The 20,524-nt window shown below is 44.0% G+C and overlaps 1 protein-coding gene across 7 annotated transcripts in view; it reads right to left on the reverse strand.

The window, feature by feature from the left end:
- The window catches only part of AFF2 (ALF transcription elongation factor 2), a 426,609-nt gene that overhangs the window by 328,356 nt on the left and 77,729 nt on the right, over window positions 1–20,524 (reverse strand). For 3 of the 7 annotated variants that reach the window (XM_083797142.1, XM_083797141.1, XM_083797155.1), the window contains exon 1: window positions 10–247. The exons of the other annotated variants lie outside the window; for them this stretch is intronic. In XM_083797142.1, the coding sequence (XP_083653268.1) occupies window positions 10–56 (47 nt within the window). In that variant the 5' untranslated portion in view covers window positions 57–247. Of the gene's footprint in view, window positions 1–9; window positions 248–20,524 lie in introns of those variants that run through there. 7 annotated transcript variants of the gene reach the window in all.

The following is a 20,524-nucleotide window of genomic DNA, read 5'->3' on the forward strand; positions in this document are numbered from 1 at the left end:
AAAACCTACCACTGCTGCTCTAAGTCCCAGTCCCTGAAAAAGTCGAATAGGTCCATAACGATGTGGCGGGGGGCGACTCAGAGAAGTGGTGCCCCCTGCCTCGGCGAGGCGGCACGCTCAGGGCTGCCCGGCCGGCATCGGGCAGCGGCGGCCGCCGCCGCGGGGCCGCTCGGAGCCGCCCGGGGCTCGGGGAGCGCCGCCGCCGCCGCCCGCTCCGGGGCCGGGCTGCCGGGCTGCGAGGGGCAGGCACGGCGGCGGCGGCGGCCCCGGCGCACACGCACACACACACACACACCGCACACACACACACACACACCCGCTCGCACTCTCTCGCACACCGCCAGGGGAGGAGGAGGAGCCGGGGCGGCCCCGAAGCCGCGGCATGGAGCCGCCGCGCCAGCACCGCCGGGATCCGGCGGAGCCCCCCTCCCCTCCCCGCCCGGGGATGCCCCGGGGAAGTTTGGTGGGAAAGGGGAAGGGATGGAGGGGGAGAAAGGAGGCTTCGCGCATCGCCCTAAGCCCCGGGTGGCACGGGTGGGATGGGGGGAAAGAGGGGAAAAGGGGAAAGAGGCGCCCGTGGGATCGCCGGTAAAACCGGCCCCCCGGCAGGGAAGCGCCGGGGGGCACCGGCACGGGAGGAGACGCTGCCTGGAGGGGCTCGGGGCAGCCGCAGCGGGAGAGGTGCGATGGCAGGGGAAGGCAAGGCCCAGGCGGGCCCGGGGCTGACCAAACGGGGGGCTCCAAGAGCTCCCATCATCACCCCCATGACCCAGGTGGGCCGCCAGCCCGGCCCGCTGCCCCCACATCCCAAATTTTCTCTGTCTTGGAAATACAAGGTTCCAAACGCATATACGTGCACGCAGCAACCAAGCGCATCCATTGGCGTTGCGAAGACGAGCCCAAAGCTGTGTTCGTTTTGGCTGGTTTTGCACAGGACCAGCCACACCCAGAACTCGCCCGAGTGATGCAGGGCCTCAGGGACCTGGTGCGGGGTGAAGTCAGAGATGCTCCTTGCTCTGGTGGCACCCCATCTCCGCAGCCAAGGTCCTGCAGCCAGTCACAGCAGCCCGCTCTGCTGCCACCACGGAGATCAGGCTCCAGTGAGCATCTCTGTGGGCTTGCTGAGAGTTACAGGACAAACCCAAGGTGGCCAAGCAGGTCGGTGGCAGAGCAGCTAATGTAACCCACAATTTTTGCCTTCCTAAGGAATACACAGCTGTTGTGCAAACGCCGCTGGGTTAAAAAAAAAACTGCGGAGGAAAAGCTCTGGAACCATTATCAGGGGAAGTCAAATGCGACAAAGGCTTCCTGATCTGAACCTGGGTTTCACTGCAAGCTTCGCATTTGCATCATGCATCTCACAGCCCCCCGAGGGAGGGAGCTCAGGCAGGGCTGCACCACTGACAGCCTGCTCGCACCCAGTGAAACCCCGAGCCCCGCTCCTCTCCCTGCTGCGGGCAGGCAGGTGCACACAGCGTTTCCTCTCTGACACTTGTCGGTTTTCTCCACAAGCAGGCTTGAACGTGCTGCTCTGGGCCTTCAGCTATTAAATACCATGAGCCAGGCCCCTCTCTCTCTCCTCTTTCTTATTTTGTTATTCTTGTTGGTTTTGAAAGCCCTGTTCAATAATCAGACTTTGTGGCCAGTGCTGCCACAATTCAAAAATTTTCTTCAGAAGCAGACAGGTTTTTTTAGAAAACATTATTATTGATAAAAGTAAAAGCCCAGTCTGCCGCCTGATCACTCACATTCAATAACAACTATTTTCAGTATCTCGAGCTTGAGCCATTAAACAGAACTAAATGAGTTACTACAGGCGTTAGGCATGGGGGGTGCAGGAGCCGGGGACGCTCAGCACCCTGCCTCTCCGAGAGGCCTCGGGCAGCTCCCAGCACCTCATGCACCTGCACTGGCAGTGCCTGCACATGGACTGCTGTCCCTGGGCCTCTCAGGTCTTAGTGCCCTCACTTCATTGAAGTAAACCCTTCCAATTCTTCAGAAACTAGCAAAATCTGCACAAAATGGTCCCCGAAAAGGCTTTCGGAGCTCACCCTAGCAAAGATAAGGGTGGGAGATCCAGTGTGAGCAAGCAGACCTGCAGTTCCCATGAAGGGCAATATCAGAGATAATCCCTCTCCTCAGAGGATCCATTTTGGGCACCTGGAGCTCCCCGAACACCCCACACCCTCAGCTGAAGAAGGAAGTTTGTGCACAAACCAGCTTTTCACAGACAGAGTTCAAACCAGCCAAGGATGTGCGCGCGTGCCACCACCACAGAGGCCGACGAGGCCGTCACAGGGCCCCCGACCGAGCTGCCAGCAGCCACGCTTGTCCCCACATGCTATCGGCAGAGCTGGCCGAGCTCAGCACTTGTCACAGGAGCGTGTCAGGGCCATGAACTCCTCTATAGTGCAGGCTGGGGGTGAGCACAAGCATGAGGCAGTGCCAGCGCTGTCTTTAAATAGCGAAGGGTTCGTTTTACCCAAACTACCAGGAATAGAAAGTTCAACTGCCCCTTGCGTGACCACTTTTGCCATTACAATGGAAAATACAGCTGCGGTTCCCAGCACCTGCAGCAACAGCTCAGGACACGGTTAAAGGCCAGCAAGGCCTCCCGGCCCCGTTCACCTCCACCAGGCCCAGCAGCCTGCTACAAAGAGGAGCGCGGGCTCAGCACGGGCCAGGCTCCGTTTTTGCCAACAAGGCTGTGGTGCTCCGTCTTGTCACCCACCCCTGCCCACGCTGCTCGATGAGGTTAGAGCTGGTTTTCCAGCCTGCTGTGGCACCGCAGGGGGTGCGGGCAGCTGTGAGAGCTGCCCCCGTCTTGGGTTTTAGGAGGAGGGGGCCTGCTGGAGCACCCCTCTGACAGGCCACAGGTGCCTGGTGCCCCTCAGCAGCTGCTGCCGCTTTGGCCATGGGGGAAAGCACGAGAGCACCCCGCAACCAAGAGAGCCGCGGAGCTGCACCAAAATGGCCAGGCTCCCCCTCCGCTCCCTCAGGTTTGTCAGAGGATGGCGGGTACCAAGTCTGAAGCAGGGAAAGGGGCATCCCAGCCTTATCCTCTCTCTTTCAGGCCTACCCACGCTAACTTCCTTACCCAAAGGCTTTGTAGCACGTGCTCTGCACACGTTTGGGAAAGGGAAAGACGAAGGCAAGGAGGGAGATGTGGAGAAATAGTAATGTACCTGCTCAGCGCTGTGCTCCCAAGACAGGGCTTGATGCTGGGGCTGCCACCACCACAAGAAGCCCTGTTGTCCCCACTTCTGCAGAAGAAGTAGCAGAACTGTGGCCATGGTAGGGTGGGCAAGAGAGACTGACCAGCTGTCGGTGGTCAGAGGCAAGAGGTAGCTGAACTGCATCCCTTGTGATACAGCACATAAACCCCTTCTGCTCAAAATACTCCATTGGATCCAAAGAAAAACCTATTTTTCACAAAACAACAAAAATGAAATCACAGTTTTCTATCCAGAAAATGTTAATGGTAAATTTGTGGCCAGCTATGCTGTTGAATACAGATTGGGGATATTTGGATTTCTGAGGAAAGGAAGGTCAAGTCATTTTCACAGTGTGAAAAATGAAGCTAACAGAGTTCATATTTCTCTGTGAAGCAATGATTGATTTTTCTTTCTGTCTCATTCGTACTGCACTAAACATGTATATAGAACAAACTTATCACACCTTAGATAAAGCATACAGATTACATTAATACATTGAAAATTAAGTTAACATCAGCATCTACTTGAAGGTAGCGCAAGAACATTTAGCCCTGCTGCATGCGAACAGGCTCCTGGCACGAGTGCATAAATTTTTCGTATCCTAAAGCTGCTATATCAGAAAAACAGTCACCATTGAGATATGCATATATAAAGTAAGAGCCCATGATGTACAGCTGCTATGGCTGAATTTCACATTTGGAAGTATATAAGAACTTTAGATACTTAAAGTATGTTGTCGCTCAGTTTCAAGTGCACATGTGTAGGTAATCTTTAGTTGTCTGCCACTTTAATTGTAATTATCATCTCCGTGCTGCCTGAGTGATTTATTTAACTGCGCAGAGCAGTCTCTTATTATCATTGCTACTCCTATTTTATGAAACAAGAATAATTTAATACAATAATCATTTCTGAAAATATATTGATAAAGCCTGCTCACTGTGAGGAGGAGGCGCATTTTCATGTCCTACTGAATAAACCTTCCTTCAATAAGTTGTCCTAGACTCCATCAGGAGACACGGTGTTGGTATTTTTATGATATTAGAGTTCACAAAGGCAAGCTTTTACATACCATATGTTAAGAAGTGTCCTTGGCTAGCCGCAAAGATGCACTGAGTTTCATCACGCTTTGCTCATATAAGGTGTGCGGTGGATGCTGTAAGGTCCACCATTATATCCCCACCATTTGGGTGGTGATAAAGTCCTTCCTAATACATGTTGTAAGTTAATGCTTTCAAGAGATGCAGGCAGATAACCCAGCAATCATGTCAGAAGTATTGCAGTGCTTAGATTGTGACATTGTGTGACCCTACCTGATTGAGGCACAGCTTCACCATGATATTTTGCCACTGTCAGAAAAGAATAAAGGGGGAAAAAAAGGCAATGAGATTCCTATTTCTTACTGTCATTCTGCACGTCAGACAAGCAACACTTATAACACTGTTAGAAGAGTCTAAACTTTAAAAACTAGGTAAGGCATAGTGTATTCAAAACCTAGGAGAAAGTCACTTTTCAGAGACAAGTAACCAAAAAGTTCTCATGAACCATGTTTGCAAATAAATTGCAAAAAGCAAGAGAGAGGGTCACATAACTAAGAATTTGAAGAGCACCAATTGTCAAAAGTACAAAGGCTCTATGGGGGAAAACAGAACAATTTGATTCTCAAATAGACATTTCATTAGTAAAGATCATCACAAATGAATCCTTTCTTCCCTTCTACTCCACCTTTTTCTCCTTCACTTTTTTTTTTTTTTAGTGTATGTAGTTTATCACCAATACTTTGGCAGTTTTTAAAGCAGCTGCCTATCTTCTAAGATTTAAGGATCAAAATTTTATTCCGTGCCTAACAACTGAGCGCAGATGATGGGCCGTAGCGAGCAGCCAAGCAGCATGCCATCTGTTGCAATCCCTTCCTTTAACCAAACCAATCGCTTACAGCCTTATCGTGGCTCTTGCCATCTCCTAGCCTGGCACACTGAAGCAGTCCCTGCAGTAGCTTTTTAACCGATTGCGTGACCATATGTTCCTTACGAGTGGAACCACAGCTAACACACAGCATAAAACAAAACTATCATACCAACTTCAAAACACAAACACAGCCAGAGAATTGAAATGCAAAAGCATGGTAAAAAGGCTTTTCACATCAAGTTCCCTTCTTTCTGCCATGTTGCTTTCAAAAGACAGAAGCACTTTACAGCAATGATGTCTATATATAAGCTGCTGGAATACTGTCTTGTCTTCAGTGATTTTTATGATGATATTCGCTCACGCACTTCACAGAAATGTAAGACTAGGCAAAGCTTCCTTTTTATGAAGAAAACAAAAAGAATAATATATGGCAGATAGCATTAGCATGGAGGGGGAATATTAGACAAGAAAAGTTGATCTCTTGTTCCCTTTCTTTTTCCTCCCTTTCTTCTGTTATTCTGATAAGATTGCTCTGTTATATTCATACCCTACGATCTCAGTCGTCTGGTCACCTTATGTTAGAAAAATAGGCTTTCCTGTCTTCTGCTGCTATCATGGTATCTCTCCCAGAGACATTGTTTAGAGCAGAGCCTGTAGCCGTTCAGGATCAGTTATAAGAAAGCAATATAATCCAAGCAACAGTTTGAGTGTTAGGCTAGATGTCCAGTACCAAACAAAGGAATTTGGTGATAAATACGAAGTATCAAAAACGGCAGATAAAACACATATATGAACTATTCCATGCATACAATGAAGAGGCCAGACAAAACTGAAATTCATTTAAGGAGAGACTTCCCCCCAAGAGGAAGCTGATAAATACTGACAACGTGTTCATTTTGTAGTAAAAAGCATTAATAGATTATGTCAACTAAATTGCAGAATCGCTGGTGTTTTCTATGCATACCCAGCTGAAGGCATCTGGAGTTTTTGCTCACAAATTTGATCAATTTGACAGGATTTCAGCAGTGTTTTTACTTGTACCTGGGGGATGCAGCCTGAACTGACTTACGAGACTTCTTCCTGGCTGCCTTGTGAGCAAACCAGAAGTGTCTGCTGTCGGCAGGCAGACACAGCCAGTCCTCCAGACACTCAGGCCATTAATGGACAGCTCCTATAAACTTCTGACATACTTACTTGCTATGGCGTAACCAATGCTGTCATATAGAATTTTTCAACATTTTTCAACAAACACAGAGCAGTGCATGGAAGTCAGTGGGTTTAGATGTCCCATCCCCTCCCCAAGATTTCAGAAGGAAATAAAAGCCAATTTTGACTCAAAAACTAGATATGCAGGCCCAGCTACATGATGACAACAGGGAAGCCTCAGCACTCCACCCGAGTCCTAGCAGACCCGGTGAAACCGATGCTCCGTTAGTATCCGAGATGGTCCATCAAAGGCCTTTGAGAGGCCTTGGAAAGGTTCTGCCGAACACAGCGCAAGACCATTGCAGCAATTTCTTTTCATTCAAGAGATGAATGCCTGGCATATTTATTTCATAAAGTGAGAACCAGTATCCCAAACAAATAGCTAGAACGAGCATTATTCAGCCTTTTTCCTGGCAACCAGCTTAAACGACCGTGTCTTGCTTTTCTGGGAAACCTGCCAGGTGAGCTTTGAAAGGATTGTAGTGCTGACGGCAAAGTCTAGAGGGTTCGCTCCGTGCGCTAACTGGAGGTCTGCTAAAAGAATCAGGAGGCAGAGGCCTTCATCCTACACAAGAGGAGAGGGTAGGAGCAAAATGGCATTGCCGAGGGGAAACCGAGAGGGCTATTAAACTCACTGGGGCATGGACTGTCTTTTACCATGTGTTTGCACAGCTCTAGCACTGAGGCACCCCAGAGAAAAATGTTTGAAAGTGGTTAAATGGCTTATGCTCCTAAAAATCTATTTCCAGAAGCGAGCAGAAGAACTTCCATTTGCTTCCATCCTTGGGCCAGAGTGGGCATTCTGCTCTCACTTTTTTTTTGTTTATAAACCCTTTTGCCTGAAGAAAAACTGCTGCCTTATCACTTATCTGGTTCACTTATGGGATTCTGTTTGCAGTGACTGTGCCCCGCGAAGTCATCTCCACGGCTAGGAAAGGCAGGTGGCACCAAATGATGCTATACCACTTCGTGGTATCACCACATCTACTGAAAGTGAAGTTTAGAGGGGAAAAAAAAGTGAATAACTAAACAGGATTCTTAAATCAGAATTAATCCAAGCTACATAATGAAGAGCTGCCAAGTGAAAAATTTGCTACCGTGCCTTACATATTGAACTGATTTAAATGACCTAATTTATGAAAATACATTTTTAGAATGCCTTTCTACCATTGTAGAAAACTAGTCCTATAAGAGTCAGCAATCATCAGCCTCGTGATGGTATTAACGTAAATTTCCCTATTATAGAGTATAGATTATTAGCTGTTTCATCCCTAAGGAAAACACTGATATTGGCAGAGGGAGAATTTCACTTTCTGAGTGAAAAAGCTGCACTTGGCAAGGCATTTACCAGCAGAATAGTATTTATGTAAATATAATGAGAAGATTATAGCTGATCTCCTTGACACTATTCTTCTATAAAATGGCAGAAACATTAGAAATGTATATGGACTATGCTAAAATAACCAAATACTGAAAGGAAATGATACAACCAGCTACACTGAGGGGACACCTGGCAAACCTTCTGTCCCCTCTGTTAGAAATAGATACCTCTTTGTTGATTATAAGTGACTACAAATCAGTTTGTCACAGGTATCAGTGCAAAACTCCATAGGGAGCTGCTTGACAGAAGAGTTTGACCTAAGTGATCATGGACTCATCCATTTCTTGTTCACATTCCTAATTTTAAAGGCCCAGAAATTACAATTGAGGCCAGTGACACGTCTTTAATGGAACAGAAAAATGGTATACTCAGGAATGCCTTTTTTTTAAAAAAATAAAAAAAAATAAAAGATAGAATTACAGTATTGTGCCATTAAACCCAGCTACAAGAGCAAGTCACCATGTCAATGGTCAAGCTTGTAAATTATTTTTAGGCCCCTGCTAGACAACATGAAAAAAGAAGTCAGTCAAAAGCAGAACAGCCAACTACAGCCTAAGGATATTAAAAATATAGAACAATATCTATCACCCCAATTGCAACCTTAAAACTGGATGACAGACCAGATGTAGAAAGAAAAAAGTCAACCACAGATCAATGTAATCAAGTGACTGATTACTTGACTGAGAAAAAATTAGTATCCTATGCATAGAGAGATTTCTTTTTGGATTACAGTGACAAATGCTTGCTGATCTTTCTAAGACCTGCATGCATTTACTGATGGTTCATTCAACAGGCCTTAGAAGAGAGAGATTTTCTTAAGTAGATGCTTGAAATTGCATTGGCATTTTTAGAGGAAAATCAAAACAGCTCCTTTGGTCCTGTTTTGTGCATTTAGGAATGTAATTTCAAGCATAAACGTTTTAAAATCGGGGCAGAAGCCATTGGGAGGGCTTTAAACAAAAGAAATGCAATACAGCAAGCAGAGGCAAGTAAATAAATAAAAGAAATTAAAGCACACCTAGGTCAGGACAACTGCTGCTGTTTTCGGCATGTTATTTAAAAATCATTATTTTAGACACTCTTCCTGATAAAAGTACTTTACACCTCTCCTGTTTCCTACAATAGCAAAACCATGAAGTAGCCATGACCTACTAAATACTCCTGCCATTATGCGACACGAGCAGATAATTTTAGTGGCCTGCTCCGTCCTTCAATTTCTGCATTCCATTTTTACTGTATACTTTTAATGACAACTGAGTTCAGTTTTGCTCAGTCAAAATACTCAAATGTTGTATTATATTAGAGATAGCTATGTTAATCTGTACTTCAAGTGCAGTCACAGTATTAAATGATAGATACCTATTAGAAGGAACAAGTTTGAGTCACTGAATCCTTTATACAACATTTTTGTAAAAATTTAAACATCATTTTGAGAAGTAGAATACATACCAGTCCAGTGATATCTGTCATTACTCATTTTTCATATACTGAACGTGATTATTCATTACTCAAAAATGACATAGTTAAATGCTAAGTCTTGCTAAAATATTGATCGTAATATGTAGGGGCATATAATTTATCTGAATCAAGTGAAATATGTTTTCCTCAGTGAGATGATGAAAGCTTGTCTCATTACAGCATTATTTCTACTGAAGTTTCCACCATTAGTTAGTTTAATGACTCTGTGAACATTTTAATTGAGAAGATCCCTCGGTAAGCTGCTCATTCAAGACACATGGATGGGTTTAGATTCGGGAATGAGAGAAACGTGCAGTCAGCTGTGCTCAGACTTGGAGTGGAGGCAGAAGGCAGAGAAATGGATACAACAGCAACAACAAAAAACAGATTGGGAGGAGCACAAAGAATAGGAGGTGGGGAGGTGAGACACTGCAAGCTAGGAAGCACGAAAGGCTGTAACTTGCTGGTGAGACTACCAGAGCCAAAAATGTGGTGGCCAAACGTGTACGCTTCAATTGTTCTCATCTCCCACCCCTCCAGAATTCCACTGAGGCCAGTGGAAAACTACACTGACCTTTGAGAATCGAACCTGATAAGAAAAGGTAAATGTTGATATTACAAGCTTTGGTTTAACTCCATGGGTAGCTACTCCACAAAGGAGCATGAGTTAACAGGTGATCTGCCATCATTCCCTACATGCATGTGATGATTCATATACATTCAAAGGAAAAATTCCAGTAAAACACTTCCCAGTATCGGTTACACATAGATGGTCAGCAGATCACCGCTTGTGCAAGTGGAGCTCCACTGTCCTCCCTGGATCTTTATCAGCTCTTCCATCAAGTGGCAGCAGTGTGACCTCAAAACCCCAATACCAGAATACTTTGTGGCTAACATTGTCCTTGCCACTGATATAGTACAGAAAGTATTGCTATAGCAGAATATGCTCCCTCGGCATAGAAATGGGCTCATTCCCACCTATACGCACTTCTTTGGGAATAATCTAGGGAAAAAATGGACTTAAATGACCTTCTTAGTTAATCAGAACAATATACCGGGAACAAAGAGAGAGATTGTTATTTCTGCTTCCCAGCTAGCAGAAGCCAAGAGGCTCTTCAGTCATTTGCCCAAAGCCACGTAGTTCTATGCATTTTGGTGCGGATGTTAGAACATAAGACTAAATTGTTAGCTCAGTTACCTTTCAGTTGCTGCTGATATCAAGCAAACCCACATTATTTATCCTATGAACAACCACACATTACTTCAGAACACACAAGTCATGGAAGTTAGGGATCTTTGAACACAGTCTACCCTCCTTCAGTCATTCCCTTGCCTTAACTGAAAGACCTTTGACTTGGGACCATATCTTTTGTAGCTATCTAGTGTCCAGCACAAGAGTCTTTGATCCTAGTTGTGTTCTCTGAGAGTTCTCATTACCGAACATAAGCACGAGTGTCCTTTGTAGCAACAGATCCAAGCAAGCTGTCCAGCATGAAGAGGTGACTGAAAGCAAATGAGTTACTGAGGCATAACGCCCACACACGCACAAAAGGGGGCACTTCAAAACACCGTAAGATGGCCAACAACTCATATGTAACTTTCGTGCTGTATACACCACAGGTGATGCTCTCTTTCTTATGGGACAGACTCAGGTATTACATGCTGAAGTTACGAGTTTGGAGCCAAATATACATTCCTCTTCAGCACATGGTTTCCCAGAGAAACGTAATAGGGCTAACTGAGTGGGCCAGCAAGATTTGGCTCCGTGGAAGCATTGCTACCACAACACATCCCTCATTTATGAATAAAAATAGTAGAGATGCATAGACATTCATCATCGTTTTTATTATGAAATAATTAAGAGGGATGAGTTTGAGTATTCCTCAGAATACCATTGTATTAGGTAAATCCAAACCTGGAAAGCTTAAGCCTACCAAAAAAAATAAAATGTGGTGGGATTCATTCTAAGGAACCTCATATTTTGCAAAGCTGTTTGACAAACACTTCATGAACAACATGATTTACATTATTTTTGCTTTGTTTCTGATTATTGGAAATAAAAATATATAACCCTGTATTCATGTCTTACTAGTCCTGTGGCACCTGTACTGAATCTTTGTATGAAATCATACACATGCAAGATCAAAACAGAGATAGGAAGTAGAATGTGCTTAATTATGGCAAGTACAGCTCATATCCTCCTCCACAACACAATTTATTAGTATCTAATAGAATTGTAATGTTTCTCATTCTACATTTTTACAGCTGCATCAAAATATTAAAGTGTGAATTGCAATTAAACTCACACAGTGCTCTTAGCATAATTTCCCTTGTATTAATACTTAGCAAACCAAGTTATTGGTGTAATATTACTCTTGATACTGGTTGTCATAAAGGGATAAAGCCTCCAAATAGTAATAAAGTATATTTTACTGGAGAGAGAGCAGCAGTATTAAAAAACATTATGCTACTGGAGTTGTTAATTTCTGCGTAAGGGGGTGGGGAGAGAAAGGCTTTTGACTCTTTAAATTATAGTTTGCAGGTTAGTACACCAACTCACTTAATCTCTCTAAACAGGTAATTTACTTGCTTTCTGAAAGCACCCATGTGCAAGGAAATGCTAGTGCACTCCAGGGATGATTCTAAGATTGATTGCTTGGTTCTAGTCACCAATAACAGTATGTATTCTGCTAAGCTCTATTTTACATGTGTCTAAAATCTTCAAAGATGTGCTCTGTTTTACATGCATCTACAATCTTTAAAGATTTGAGGAAAAAACAGAAGGGTGATATTTGTTTCAGATAACTTCAATTTATGAGTGTATGGCCTGACTGATTGATGAATTTTGAAGCAGAAGGGAATTTTAATAAGCAGAAGGGCAAAACTACTATTTGCAAATGGCAATAGGTACATTAATTAAGGTTTGAGCAATTGCAGGTGTGATATGCTTATATTATCCATTAGGAAGGTGCATTATGTACTTGTCAGCTGGTCCTTAGATTTTTCACTCAGCTGTAGCTTTTTGCCATTTATAATTCAGAACAAAGCTTTGCAAGAACACACTCATGGAAGCGATTGAGAGATTTAGCGTTTGTTCATGGAGGGAAAAACAAAAAGGCTAAATTAAATGCCATAAAGTAGACACAACCTTGGTAGGACTGTCCAAGCTGGACTGTTCTATAAACATGTCTGGAAGTGAAACTTAAATGACAAGGTCTAAATGGGTGCTGCTGGATTTATGAATTCACTTGGTAAAGCAAAGCATTTCATGTTTCAAGTGTTGACCCATACTGTAATCAGAAATGGGGCTGCAGTGCGGTCAACATGTTTGATCCAGAGTTAAAGCAGTTACTCAATTGTCAGAAGCCACGGAGACTTGACCATACAGGATGCAACAAAAAAAATCCCAGTGACATTGTGCAGTCTGTCATGAAAACAAGAGACCATTTTATTAAGTTAACAATAGAATCTCAGTCTCAAGGAGATGCTATAAGGTTTTGAAAGAGATCATCTTGACTTGTTTCAGGTACACTTGTGTTTTTACTAGCATCCCATGTGCGCTACCAATAAAGGATCCCGCTCAGCTGTTGCCCTCCAATTTGCAGAGCCATTTCTGTTGGTGGGGATTTCTCTCACTTCCAGCTGAGAAGTCCCTTTGCACCCAGATTAAAGACTGGTGGGTAACAGAGGTGGATCCTCAAACTCCAGTCCATCCACAGTGCCACATAACATCATGGAGCAAGATATAAAGAAAAACTTCCAATGCTGCTGCAGGCGCCAGTCCCACCTGCCATTGCTGTTTGGTTGTTTTTTTTGTTTTTTTTTTTTTTTAAACAGCATAGGCTTCTCTGTGACAATTACTGGTGATAGATCCTCTGATGTGGACAGGCTGAACATGGGATTCTATCACAGCCTGCAGAATTAACACTGTTTGTAGCATCTGGGATTTGCTGTGTCATTCATGAATTGCTGAGATAACCACATCATTGCAATGTGTCACACATTTCATATTTTTCCTCCCCTTTCCTTACCCTTCCCTTATATTTTATCTCCCAGAAGTTTAATCTCTCCTGTCTAAGCCACCAGCTACCAGAGTAGAGCTGAGCACCTGAACATGCTGAAAAGGCCATTAATTGCCAGGCAACCTGTGATGGGAGGTCAGGCTGCTCCCTCCTCACAGCACGCTGTGGTGTTTCACCCTGCTGGGCAGCTGAGCTCCACCACAGCAGCTCATTCCCCCTCCTCAAAGGGGGAATGGGAGAAAATACAATGGAAAAGGACTCAAGGGTTGAGACAAAGACAGGGAGTTCATTCACCAATTACTGTCACAGACAAAACAGACTTGACATAGGGAGATTAATATAATTTATTGCCTATCACCAGCATACCAGAGCAGTGAGAAACTAAAAGCAAACTGAGAACACCTTCCCCCATCCACCCTCTTCTATCTCCTCCCCCTGAGAGGTGCAGGGGAACAGGGAATGGGGTCAGTCCCTGACACAGCATCTCTGCCACTTGTGGTCACTCTCTGCCCCTGCTCCACATGGGGTCCCTCCCACTGGATGCCATCCTTCCCAAACTGATCCTGCGTGGGCTTCCCACAGCCTCCAGCTCTTCAAGTGGTGCTCCAACATGGGTCCATACCACGGCGGTCCAACCTTCAGGAGCAGACTGCTCCAGCACATGTGGCAGCTCCCACCTGACCTCCTGCTCCTGCAGGGGCTCTCCATGGGCCGCAGCCTCCTCCAGGCCACATCCACCTGCTCCACCTGGGGCCCCTCCACGGGCTGCAGCGTGGAGATCTGCTCCGTGTGGGACCCATGGGCTGCAGGGGGACAGCCTGCTCCACCAGGGGCCTCAGGGGAACTGCTGCTGCGTGCCTGGAGCACCTCCTGCCCTCCTGCTGCACTGACCTGGGGTCTGCAGGGCTGGTTCTCTCTCCTCTCTCCCAGCTGCTGTTGTGCAGCAGTTTTTTTCCCCTTCTTTAAATCCGTTCTCCCAGATGCACAACCAACATCACTCAGGTCTCAGCTCTGGCCAGCAGCAGGTCCCTTTTTGATCAGCTGGAGCTGGCTCTGATCTGCCACGGGGCAGCTGCTGGGCTCTGCACATAGAAGCCACCCCTGCAGTCCCCCTGCTACCAAACCCTTGCCACGTGAACCCAATACATGTAGGGAGGTTTCTCTCCAACTCTCGTGCTGCCGCACCCAGTGCAATAACCACTCCTGACCACCAGCAATGGTGACATTACTTTTGCTTGCAAGGCTACGAGAGCTTGGTGGGCTGAAGGCTACAGAGGCAGCATGCTGAGTCTGTATAAAAAGTGGCTAAGTTTTCAAGGGTCTAACCCAGAGACTATTTAAATTCAGTAAAAAAAGTTTCAAATGTATCCCCTAATATCTCAAGCACATCTCAAATATCTCGAGCAAATTCACCCCAGACTGTGGGGAAGTTTATTCATCTAAGTCTGGCTGAAAGTAAAATTCTCAATTCCTTCCTGTATTCCTCATGGCACATTTCCTAACAGTATAATTTCCAGGAAAATGATCAAAATATCATTAAGAAATGTCAGCACTCTCAGTCAAGCTCCTTTCAGAAATACAAGCAGTGTGCAGCAGACGTAATAAAGTCATGATTAGGAATGTCCTTTAAATCACAGGAAAGGGAGGCAGAGTGGATGTGCCCTATTCCATCTCTGAACAGGTTCTTTGCGTGACTGTGAGCAAGCACATAACTAGCAAATGCCCAGGCATAACTCAATTCTTTAATGCCTGTAAAGTTATTTGTACTTCTGCACTACCCAGCAGTAGCAATAACATCATTTTCTACCTGCACATTGGAAGCTACTGACAAGCCAACTCAGAAACATGTCACAGAAACTGCATCCTTGCTCATCCTAGCTTCAGAGCAGAGGCAAAGCAGCAGCTGAGCCAGGGAGTGCAAGAACAGAGGCTGATGTGGTCCTAATATGATATTAGCAATGGTTGCTGTTATCCCAGAGTTGGATTGGGTTTTACTCTGGGAAACAATGCATGGTGAAGCAGGGGAGAAGGACACCAGAAAAAGAATTATAATGCTGAAGAAACGGGTTCCGCATCATTTTCAGTTTCCTACAGGAGTCATTTCACATGCCTGTCCCTGCTAGCTCACCCCGAGCTCCTCGATCTCCTCCCAGCCAGGTTTCTGCTAACAAGTCCATGCACACCAAGCAAGGCAGATGCATGTGCCAGAAGTCATCCATTTGTCCCACGATCATGTTACTGTAATTAGCCACGTATCACTGGCTGCTAGGACTACATTTGAGAAGACATTCTTCATTGCTTGGTCTCCTGCAAAGAAATGGCAACAAGGCCTCTGCAGAAAGAGCGCTGAGGAAGTGAATTTGGATAACCCTAGGCGTTTTATGAAGCAGTGTTTAATAGTGAAACTATTTCACAGACAAATTCTAAAAGCAATTTCGAAAAAAATTATACAGTAAGATAATCAAGTGCATCTCTGCAGGTAGCAGTAGGTTTTTGTGTTGACTGTTTCATTTTCTGAAGGAAATACAGCCCACGAGACAGCAGAAAAGGTTGAGCCCTCACGTGGCATTATTCCAAGGAGCTATTCCTGGCTCATTTCCAGAAAGGACACTCCCAGGATGGATTTTTCTATTCCAGAACAAAAAAGCTTCATTTTGGATTTCTTCAACCTTTTTAGAAACAATAGCTAACCTGTTAATTTGGCAGACTCTGCCAAATCAACTCCCCTGGGTAGACACCCCCTTTATTGTAAGGGGCTTTTTCTTAGATCCAGGTAAGATGTTAAACTTAGGATACCAATATAGATGTGAATTAAAGGAAAAAATGTGTGGAAAGTACCGAATGCATAAAGCACCTATTAAAGATGACATGGGGTTGGAGATCCTAACTGCAACCCCAGCCTAGTACTTGTGGATGGAGAGAAACAAACTTCAGTTTATCTCATGGAAACACCACCACATGCATGTTTGTATCATTAGTAAGTCAATCACAAAACAGGTACAGGAGCACTTTTTGGACAAGAAAGCTCCTGATCTTCAGGCATGGTAAAGGATGGGGTCAAACCAATCAAAGGGTTCTCTGTGAGCCTATTTCTTTCTCAAAAAACAAGCCCTGCAAATCCTAAATCCACCTATGTCTAGGTTGCCAGATTTGAAGCAGATACCAGATTGTTTCACTTCCTAAGTTTGAACATAGCAAACAAACAAACCCAAAACCACAAGATAATACACATGGGAGCCGTGAGCTTTTCTTAAAGCTGAAATGATTCTTTCATGAAACAAAATATTGCTGTTAGCCCACTCTTGCTGTAAATATAATCAGTGCCAAAAGGTACATTGGCTTTCCTAGCCTCATTTGTCCAGCTCAGTCATAAAACAGTATAAGAAGCCAGCACCTAGATGCCAGCTGAAACTGTGGCAAAGGCAGAGCTGGAGACCCGCTCATCCTGTTCTACCTGGTGCAAAGAGCACATAAAGGCACCCAGAAAGCATTTGACTTATAGGTAAGGTGACAGTATTTCTGAAATAAAAGATTGGAATACTTTTGTAGTGACTTTTTTAGGGTCATAAAAAAGACAAAATGCCCATTTACAAAAGATGCGTGCTGGTGTTGTTACTGCCAGCCTGCGAGGCGATAGCTACACTTGCATATTACTTATAGTGTAGGTTTATTTCCAGACACTCAGTGTTCGGGAGACATTTATCATATACCACTGAACAACTAACATCCGCTTTGAGCAGAGGAACAGCTTTAAATGTCTCTGCTTACCCAACTTTTCCTCTCTTCACTCCTCTGTTTGCAGACAGAACACTTGTTCTGCTGGACTGCTTATTCCTAACAAACACGGAACAAATTCTTCTCAGGCTTGGAAGAGAGCAACTTGTAGTTATTAAAACAGAAAGAGAAGCAAAAGAAGAAAACTGGGTCACTGATGTGTCAAAAGAAAAAAATTGCTGGGATGTTGTGAGACCAAAATAAAAAATAAAATCAAGATTGCCCCATGTTTTGTTATAGAAGAGGCAAAGAGCAAGGATCTTCAAAAGAAGGTAGATTACATTACTGTGCTATACCGTGACTCCTCTGAGCTGCCAAAGGGCTGGCAAATCCAATAGCTCATGACCAGAAATAAAGAGCAATTATAGCTGGGCAATGGAAATTTGATACCTCCAAACATATCAACTCTTATGCTGATGCCTCCCAGCAAAGAATGGAAGCTGGATTGGTGGGTTTCAAATACAAACTTATATTGTCTGTTTAATTCTGCTTTTATTTAATGCCTCTGTCTTTTAGCTGGCATTAACTTTAATGTAATATTGAAGGCTTTGCTTTTTAATAGCATCATAAGTGTAAATATAATAGTTATATAATAATAATAAATCAAGAATGTACTACAGTCATTGCAGTTACTAATAATAATGTTAAGAGTGTATGATGCATCTAAAGTTCAGTACCTTAGAGAGTTAATTAAGTCCTAAGTTAATTGGCAATGATCCTATTTGTAGACAGGAAATGTAGCTGATTATCTTGTTTATACTTAAACAAGTAACTGAGGTCATAACAAGACTTTTTGGTGTATTATTGATTGATTTATAATTTCCTAATTAATTTTGATCGACTTTTCAAGTATCTTGCTTCTTGACTTAATTCTTTGCTTCTGGGGAGATGAAGCTACTGACAGGACTGCTGGTAACATAGTCAGTCTCTTTTCTCCTATGAAATGCAGTTTCTGCAACTCTGCTGTACTTTAAAGATGTTATACTACTCCAGACAAAGCTCTTGTAGCAAAAAAACAAACCTACTTACTGTTTTCATAACATCATGCCTATCTTTACCTGGCATCTCCAATGCTCCTGTGTGTACCCTAAGACAAGTTACGTTTAATTACTCAGACGAACACTGCTACTTCATCTGGTGTATTCCTGTTAATTCTACGAATGTTACCATTTTATTGCTTCAGGAAATGATTAATTTTTAAAATTAGTTAATGGGTACATATATGAAAAACAAACCCAGGTAATGCTTTCCAGATTAGCATTATGGGGAATATAAACAATCCTTTACAAGGCAGCTCTGTTCCATCACAGCCTGTTCAGCATCTTAAACCTTTAATTGCAAGTGGCTTCTCCCCACACATTCTTATCCAACCATCCAAAAGTACATCAGCTATTACGCAGACCTTAAAAAAAAGGTATAGTGTTAAAATTCAGCTCCTGTGAAGGAACTGGACAAAAAGGACTGTTAGCTCACGGCACCTCCAGTGAATAAATGCTTTTGCTGTAGGCACATAGTATCAGATAAAATTAGCAACTCATTTACCTTGCCATGTTAGGCTAGAATATAGGCACAGAATGGTGAAGGGTGACAGCGGATGGGAATGCTTTTGACCAGGAAAGTCAGAACAGGGGTGAAGCGGGCAGCAGTCCTGCTGCTGCAGCGAGAGCTGCAGGAGCCCCCGTACTGATGCTACCAACTCATCTCCTGCAGCACAGCCCCTGGGAGACAGGTCACACGGACAGCGCTTTGTTCCCTGTAGGCTGATTTGGATAAGCTACATGTCCTCCCGGCAAGAAGGCAGATCAGCCCAGATATAATTATAGGCCAAGCGATATGCAGGAAATTCATGTTTGGCAGCGTCAGAGAATCAGAGGCGACAAATCAATTCCAGGAGAACAAAGAGTTGGAGCTGAGAAAAAGTAACGAGACTTTTTAAAAACACAAGTGCAAATTGAAATGATAGCACTTTATAAAAGGCCAAAGCAGCGCAGATACAGACATATTGCAAGTCTCCACCACTCAGGCAGCAAATGGTAAATGGTGCAAAATTGAAACTACTTTTTGGCTGTGGATACAGAGCAGTCCCAGAACAGTATAACTGCTTTCCTTCTGTCTGCCACTCTCCCCTTCACATTAAGCCTCGGTTGTTTTTCTTCCCCCACCCCTCAGCTTAAGATTTAACTGACTAAACCAGGATTCTTTTTCCCTTCCTTTCTGTTAATGGGGACGTTCTTACTTAATATTGTGACCATTTCTTTACACTGATGCAAAAACTCTTCTACTTGATTAAATTTTATTCTATTACTAGACTTTCCTACTTCCTTCAAGTCCCACTTCAGTAGCCCTTAAGGGCCACTGTTTTGTGCTGTTCTCCTTTCAGGCCATGTGATTCATAGCAAAGCATTCATTCAGTTTAATCACAGATGTTCAGTGCTGAACATTGTACCAAGCACTCTGCCCGGACCCTCCTCGTGGTCAGCTCAGTACTTGCCAACATCACCCAACTCCCCAGTGATGGAAGGTGGAAGTTATCCCTTGAAAAAAACCACACAGCATTTTCTTTAAAAAAAATCACACCAGCTGACTTACTGCATCTGTCTCCTGCAGAGATGGCATGAGTTTCCTAGATCAAACTGCTCCCAGAGCTTGCAGCGTTTTGGACATAGGCACCCCAATGCTGAAGGAGAACATCTATTCATCTATGCTGTGACTTAGTCCAGTTAGGGTTTATTAGCTGTAATGAAGCCTCAGCCTGACACAGACACATGATATGCATTTTCACTGGTGGAACTGGGAGCAGGTTTTGGCCCACACTCCCTTGGATCAGGCTTAATTTAAGTTAGTGTTGCTTCCCATACACCATTTTAAGGACGTTTGACTACCTATATTCATGAAGGCAAGCAGCTTGCAAAAGGTGGGGAACACAAACTGGGAGTGAATGACAGATACAGTGCTGGAAGAGTTTGTACACCTTCAACTCTCTGTGCCAGGCCAGCACCCTGCTGTTCTCTTTGGGACAGCCTGAGCAGGGCAATGCAACAGAAGTTCCTGCTTTTATTGTTCTGTCCTGAAGTCTATGGCCTACTTCAAAAAATAAAACTAAGTTACAAAACTATTATAACACCATTTATTTCCCTGGTTGATGCTCTGTGGAGAGAAGACTGCCAGTAACGTTTCTGTGGAGTAAACATCTTTCTTTTTGCCTACTCAATGTATTCTCAATTAAAAATATATTAATAGACACGATCCTCAGCTGCACTCATTTACATAAAATGAGCGCCAAATGGTACAGAGCCTCCTGCGCCATCCTTTTCTGAACAGATATGAAATGCCTGGAGAGCACTGTAATGATCTGGTTATTTCCTATACAGCAGTGAATGCACAGTGATGCTAACCATTTCCAGTACATTGCAGTTTGCTCCTGTTTTTCTTAATCACAAATGGGACTTTAAACAAAACAAATTAAAATTCTGACGTAGTACACAACTCTTAACAAAACTAATACCCTGTTCAGAAATGCCATGCAATTTATGAGCAGTATCCTCTGGATAGCAACCAAGAGG

This window comes from Anser anser (assembly GCF_964211835.1).
Source record: "Anser anser genome assembly, chromosome: 13".
NCBI classification, from domain to species: Eukaryota; Metazoa; Chordata; class Aves; order Anseriformes; family Anatidae; genus Anser; species Anser anser.